This window comes from Perca fluviatilis, chromosome 18, assembly GCF_010015445.1.
Source record: "Perca fluviatilis chromosome 18, GENO_Pfluv_1.0, whole genome shotgun sequence".
NCBI classification, from domain to species: domain Eukaryota; kingdom Metazoa; phylum Chordata; class Actinopteri; order Perciformes; family Percidae; genus Perca; species Perca fluviatilis.
Window position 1 is genome coordinate 33,322,714 of NC_053129.1, and position 7,314 is coordinate 33,330,027.

The following is a 7,314-nucleotide window of genomic DNA, read 5'->3' on the forward strand; positions in this document are numbered from 1 at the left end:
TCCGTTCTCCTGCATGGATGTAGTTGATGAGAGCAAACAGCAGGAAGGAGAGCTCTGTGACTGCAGCCATTCTGCCCCGAGGTCGACTAACACTGACACCACTCAGCTCATACAAGCAGAGATAAAAGAGGGAGGGGTGTGTGTGTGTGTCCCTTATTTGAATATAAGAAATATAAAAATTTAAATATACTCTACATTCCATTAAGAGGAATGAAAATACAATGAGGTCTGACTCTCTTGCGAGGAAGTTGCAATACAATAGTGCTATTGATTTCTGTAAAGAAATCAAAAGAATGAATAACTGTAAAACAGCGTTACCAACGAACACTGACGGTGTCAGCGGAGCTGTTTAACTATTCTAAAAGTAACTCCTTTACAGTGGGTAAGATGTGACTGTTTTCCCTCAAGAAATATGAGACTGATGTGATGTTAAAGTTGCTTAATGCGGCCATCTTGTGGTCTCATCTGATATTTATACTTTTATTTATCCATGGCACAGAAGAAAGTAAATCTGTCAAATTCAGTCATCAAAAGTCAGGGGGGAGGGTTAAAGCTTCTGATTGGTGAATGAACATGTTACAGTCCCTTCCAGTTCCTTTGTTTGCGCTGTAATGAATCCAGCAGATAGAGATTAGGCAGAAAGGAGGCATACGATTCAATTTACAGTATGTAAAATAAGTTATTTTTATTTACTTTATTTCTGTGTCACTAAGGGCTGATGTTCTTATTCTCTCACCTAAGTCTTCCATCACATGTAAAAAGCCATTTGCATTGACACTTGTGTACATTTGGTCCGCTACAGCAAACATTTCTATAATGTCACAAGCAAGATTTCTTTCAGATCCGCAATGGGTGCAGGCGCTGCCATTTTCTCTTTTCTTCTACTTTTTTCTCTTTTATTATTAATTTCCTTATTTGATTGGTGCTTGCAACCAGTGCTGTAATCGGCAATGCCTACTGCATACTACCAATGAACGCATATGCTGTAGTGGTACCTACTGTGTTCATCACTAGTCTGCAGTATGAAACTGTTCTGTGGTCACAATGTAGTTATAAAAAGTTAAAAAAAGTCCACAATGTGACCCTTTTTTTGACCAAATTAAACATTTGGAACAATGTCAATGTTGTAGTTTTTGATATTTATGCTGCTTTATATTGCACTATATAAGTTCATGGTGCTGAAAGGAGAATTGTTATTAAAACAGAGGGAGGCTGTCCATGGTGCTGAAACTGAATCATTACTAAAACAGAGGGAGGCTGTCCATGGTGCTGAAACTGAATTATTACTAAAACAGAGGGATGCTGTCCATGGTGCTGAAACTGAATTATTACTAAAACAGAGAGATGCTGTCCATGGTGCTGAAACTGAATCATTACTAAAACAGAGGGAGGCTGTCCATGCTGCTGAAACAGAGCACTATTACTAAAACAGAGGGAGGCTGTCCATGGTGCTGAAACAGAGCACTATTACTAAAACAGAGGGAGGCTGTCCATGGTGCTGAAATAGAGCATTATTACAGTTTTTCTCCATTGGTTTAGCTCATTTCTTGAAACAGAAATGGCATTCTCAAAACAACATGGACAAACCTCCAAACCAATTGAATTTCTCATTCATTTCATCAAATTGCAAAATTCTTAGTACATGTCTCAATTTCTCAGTACATCTTTGCAAATGATTAAGTACAGGTAGCCTTCATTTAGCACAATTTTCAAGTGAATAGATCTTGTTGATCTAAACTGATTGTTGATTCTCAGTCTAATGGTTGTTCTCTCCAAAATGTGTCAGCGTCATTTCATTGTATAAGTCATCACATGCACAATAGTCTGTTCAATTGTCAAAATTAGTCAAGAACATAATACCATGAATACCATATATGAATCTCTTGGAACATTTGATAAATTGATTACAGCAATTGACAGTCAGGTGAAACTAGAACTTGACTAACGAAGGAGTTTTCACACATCTCAGATGACCAATCAAACAGTATGTTACCTGACAGGTGCTGTGCATGATTGTGAATGCTGACAAACATGTATATATAGAGCTTGACCATGCAGGACCAGTACAATTACTGAACATGGAGGCACCTGGCCAAGTAAACGAACAAGGGCAACTGCTTGCTCGGCGAAGAGGAAGACGAAGAGGAGGAGGAGGAGTAAGGGTGCGTGGTGGTGGAGGAGCACGAAGACACCATGCTGTCCCGGATGAAATTCAGGCCACAATTATAGACCATGTCATCAACCATGTCATCAACCATGGCCTCACAATGGCGTAGGCAGGACACCGAGTGCAGCCCAATGTGCTACAGTCTCCTCCATCATCCAAACCTTTCGCAGGGAAAACAAGTATGTAGTCAGTCAATGGTGGAATTAGATGTTGTATAGGACAGGACACTGTACATAGAGCAAGAAATATATTTATTTACTCATTTACCTATTCTGTGTGTGTGTGTGTTACAGTACTATCTTACCTCAATGGGATGTTATGATACTAAAAATGACAAGAAAAAGATTGTCTACAGTATTACAGTTATACTACAGTATTGATGATACAGTTTACAGTAGTATTCCAGTCACTGTGCAGTGATGCATTAGAATTGTGGTAAAGTTACTGTAAGTAAAACAACAATACATGATATTGGTAACTCATTCTATAAGGAATACATACAAACATAAGGTATACATCACGAATGGAGTGTTGTCCTTTGAATTCTATGTCTGGGATTGGATGACAACCTTGCACAGGTGGCAGAGGAAAACTTCTCAATGAACAACAAGAACAAGAGATCTGTAACATGGTGATTGCAAATAATGCCATCACATTGAGACAGATCCGCGCTGCAATCCTACAAGACAATGCCATATTCCAAAATGTCAACTCTATAAGCATCTCCACAATAGACCGGATATTGAAGAAGCAGAAGATGACAATGAAGCAAATTTACAGGGTACCATTTGAGAGGAACACTGAGAGTGAAAGAGCTGCGGTACCAGTTTGTACATATAAGTCAGTTACTGAACTTGTGGAGAACATAGAACATTCCTATGTAATTGTCTGTAACTGTAGTGTCTGATTCTTCTGTATGACTGATTTGATGTTTTCTTTTTTTTACTCTATTGTAGAGAATAATGGCATTGGAAGGAAATGAGACCCCTCACATCCTCGTGTTTGTGGATGAAGCTGGCTTCAACCTGGCCAAGGGCCGAAGACGTGGCTGTAATATTATTGGCCACCGGGCCTCGGTGGATGTCCCAGGACAGCGAGGGGGCAATATAACTGTGTGCTGCCATTTCTGAGAATGGTGTGGCCACTCACATCCCCAGTCATGGCCCAAACAATACACAGAAGCTCCTCATCTTGTTGGACCACCTTCATTTTGATTTGATCCCTGAAAATGAGAGGGGTCTCGTAGGGCCTCAATTACCACAATATGTCATTGTATGGGACAATGTGAATTTCCACCGTGGCCCGCTCATCAGGGCCTGGTTCACTACTCATCCAAGGATGGTCATGGTGTTCCTACCACCTTACTCTCCTTTCCTCAATCCTATTGAGGAGTAGTTCTCCGCTTGGAGGTGGAGAGTGTATGAGCATTGGGCTCAAGATCAGAGGTCCCTGCTCCATGCAATGGATGCTGCGTGTGACGATATTACAGGAGATCAGTGTAGGGGATGGTTGCGACATGCACGCCGTTTCTTCCCTCGTTGCATCGCAAGGGAGTATATACGACGTGGACGAGAATCTGTGGCCAGACAGACAGCAGCGTGGGGATGGCCAGGAGGGTGAGGATGGTGGCCAGGAGAGGGAGGGTGAGGACAGCGACCAGTGAAGAACTGTTAGTTGTGAAACTCCAGCTTTATTTACAGCACTGTAGGCTACCTTGTTTTTTGTTTGTGTGTTTATATTACAGTATATCATGCTGTATATATTTTCTTTTTACTCTGATGTATGGAAGTTACTTTATGTGTGTGAATAAAAATGGGTACAATTTCCTTGGCAGTATGAGTGCAATGTGTGATGTCAAACCTTGGAGGCTACTCTTACCCTAAAATCCTATTTTTTTCAGTTTTATACACAATTGTATTTTGTTAGCTAGACAACAATTAGTACAGTAACCATTGTCAATGAAGGACTGGGCTAAGACTGAAAGGTGGACATGAGGGATATTTCAATGGTCCTCTGCCCTAGTGACAAAACATCTAAACATTTTGACTTGCAGTGCTTACACAATGCCAAAGGGACGAAGCATTTTGGGGGCAGTGACTATTTAAATGAGAAAGAAATTTAGTTTCGACACATGAGTGATATGAACTGTTTTGGGAGAGATATGAGCTTTTGCAGGTGTACCATGGTGTTGTGCCAAACCATCCAGGTTATTTTGCCAAAAGCACCAAAAGCGTTAAGAACGTCCGGTCTGTTTCAAGAAATGAGCCAAAGCAATTGAGACCATAGCTTTGCCATTTTCATGGCACTGACTCTTTCTATGGGAAAAGAATTTAGTTTTGAAGCATGAGTGAAAAGTTTTGGGAGAGATATGAGCTTTTGCAAATGAGCTATAGTGTTGTGCTGAACTATAAGACTGTTTTGCCAAAGGATCTTAGAGTTTTGAGAATGTAATTTCTGTTTCAAGAAATGAGCCAAACCAATGGAGAAAAACTGTAATAAAACAGAGGGAGACTGTCCATGATGCTTGACACAGAGCATTATTACTGACACAGAAAGGAAGCTGTCCATGGTGCTGAAAAGAAGGCATTAAAAAAATAAAAAATAATAATTAAATTAATTTCAAAATTATGGAAGCCCTGAAAGGCAAGGTGATATAAAAAAATGTTGGCATTGTTGGCCAAAACCTAAGTTTATCTTATATATCTAAATACAATAGAAAAATACAACGAAATGATAAAGTTATGGAAAAAGATGAATAAATAAAATATAAAGTAGAACAATAAAAAAGACAAAACAGCTGTAAGATTTCAGAAAAGGTGTTATTGCCACAATTAATATACTTGAATTTGCCTTGGTGAATAAACAAAAACAAAAAAACATTGTAAACATTTATATGAAATAAATATTCAATACAGACAAACAAACATATACATTCAAAATGACTGATGCATAAGAAAAAAAAGTATATATGTAACATTATGGCATACATTTGACTGATTTAGGTATAATTTCTGGTTGATAACATCGATGATTTACCAGAACATGCGGTACATTTACCTAATAATCACAGTCCCCTATGATGGATCAGTGTTTTTATTGTATTATTATTTAGGAGAAACACCGCCATCTGCTGGCGACTCTAGTGTATTACAACTACAGCAGCTCTACATCCGGGTAGTTGAGTCAGCTGACCAAAACACGGAAGCGCTGCGCTTGTTGTGAAGTTGTCAATGTGTCAGCCGTGTGTGATCTGTTCGGAAGAGAAAAGGTGCTGGACACGCTGTTTTAGGGATTTATGAACCGGTTTCCGGTAGTTCTAACGTTTCCACGGGACGGTAACGTGTGAAGCTGGTTGTCTTTAATCGGTGAGTACCGCGAAAAGTCTTTAACTTGAACTCTGTGTGTGTGTGTGTGTGTGTGTGGTGTTTGTGTGTGTGTGTGTGTGTCTGTGTGTGTGTCTGTCTGTCTGTGTGTGTGTGTGTGTCTGTGTGTGTATAGTGTTTGTGTGTGTCTGTGTGTGTGTCTGTGTCTGTGTGAGTGTTTGTGTGTGTCTGTGTGTGTCTGTGTCTCTCTGTGTGTGTGTGTGTGTGTGTGTGTGTGTGTGTGTGTGTGTGTTTGCTTGCGTCTGTGTCTATGTGTGTGTCTGTGTCTCTGTGTGTGTGTGTGTGTGTGTGTGTTTGTGTCTGTGTCTATGTGTGTGTCTGTGTCTCTGTGTGTGTGTGTGTGTGTGTTTGTGTCTGTGTCTATGTGTGTGTCTGTGTGTGTCTGTGTGTCTTTTAGTTTATTTTAGTTTAGTTTATTAAGGATCCCCATTAGCTGACGCCTTGACGACCAGCTAGTCTTCCTGGGGTCCAATACCACATCCATTGTGTGTGTGTGTGTGTGTGTGTCTGTGTGTGTTTCTGATGTGGTGACGTTACAGCGGTTATTTTGGTCATTTTCTATGTAAGACGTTTATTTTTAGATTGATTGCGTCACCATAGCAGATGTAAAATATAAAGAGTTATAATACGTGTTTAGTTACACATTTATAATCAGCGCTGGAGGAAGTATATAGATACTTTACTGCAGTAATACTACTAATACACCTAGCCTAAACAGTAATCTTTCTTAAGTTTCTTTCCATTTCTTTTTTCTTTCTTTCTTTCTTTACTTCTTTCTTTCTATCTAGATAATTTTCATTCTTTCTCTCTTTACTTTTTTTCTTTTTCTTACTCTCATTACTTTTGTCTCTCTTTCCTCTTTCTTTCATTCCTTTTGGCTTTTTTCTATCTATCTATCTATCCATCTATCCATCTATCCATCTATCTATCTATCTATCTATCTATCTATCTATCTATATCTTTCTATCTATAATAGTAGTTTTAGGAAAGGGGACATGTCCACATCCTCTAAGGTATCAGGAGGGAGTTATTATTATTTTTAATCTTGGCACTGTGCAAAAAATAAAAATGCACAAAACTCAGTGCTAATCATTGAGCCTCCCCAGACTGGGAAAAACAGAAAAAGAAATCTCTCCTAGCTATTAATATACTGAAAATAATTCATTATTTTGTGTTTTATTTTCCTCATCTAAAAACAACAGTGACTTTATGTAAATAAACTGACATTTAAAGGGTTGACTTAAGAGTGGAATTTTCTTAGTTATGATCAGGACTGATGTGGGTTAAAAGATTTAACTCAGTGAAAGATTTAAGAATATTAATATCTAATGATTTATAGGTGGACATTGTTGTCCTCTAATGACATTTTTAAGGGTGTGTGTGTGTGTCTCTGTGTGTCTCTGTGTGTGTTTTTGTGTCTGTCTCTGTGTGTGGGTGTTTGCGTGCATGTGTGTGTGCGTGTGTGTGTGTGCGTGTGCGTGCGTGTGTGTGTGTGCACAAGGGTTATTCTCACACTGGTTTCTGTTTCCAGCGAGGCTGCAGGTAGCATCTGCTGCTGCTGATGGAGAAGGTGTTTCGCTGTCCGGGTCGCCATGGCTACGCCGTGGAAGTGTCTCCGTTCATCGCCAACAGATTGGCCTGCGCTTCCTCGCAGTACTACGGCATAGCCGGTTAGTACGCTGCAGCTCCAACGGTTCAGAGACATGGTCATGATCTATGGTCAAGAAGGGGAAAACACAGAAATAGAGTCTGAATGAATGAATG

General features: G+C 39.6%; 1 protein-coding gene across 3 annotated transcripts in view; it reads left to right on the plus strand.

Moving 5' to 3' along the window:
• The first annotated feature begins 5,378 nt into the window (after positions 1-5,378).
• pex7 (peroxisomal biogenesis factor 7) overlaps positions 5,379-7,314 on the plus strand; it is a 58,898-nt gene continuing 56,962 nt past the window's right edge. For all 3 annotated transcript variants that reach the window (XM_039782540.1, XM_039782541.1, XM_039782542.1), the window contains exons 1-2: positions 5,379-5,532; positions 7,082-7,220. In XM_039782540.1, coding sequence (XP_039638474.1) covers positions 7,112-7,220 — 109 coding nt within the window. In that variant the 5' untranslated portion in view covers positions 5,379-5,532; positions 7,082-7,111. The remainder of the gene's footprint in view (positions 5,533-7,081; positions 7,221-7,314) is intronic.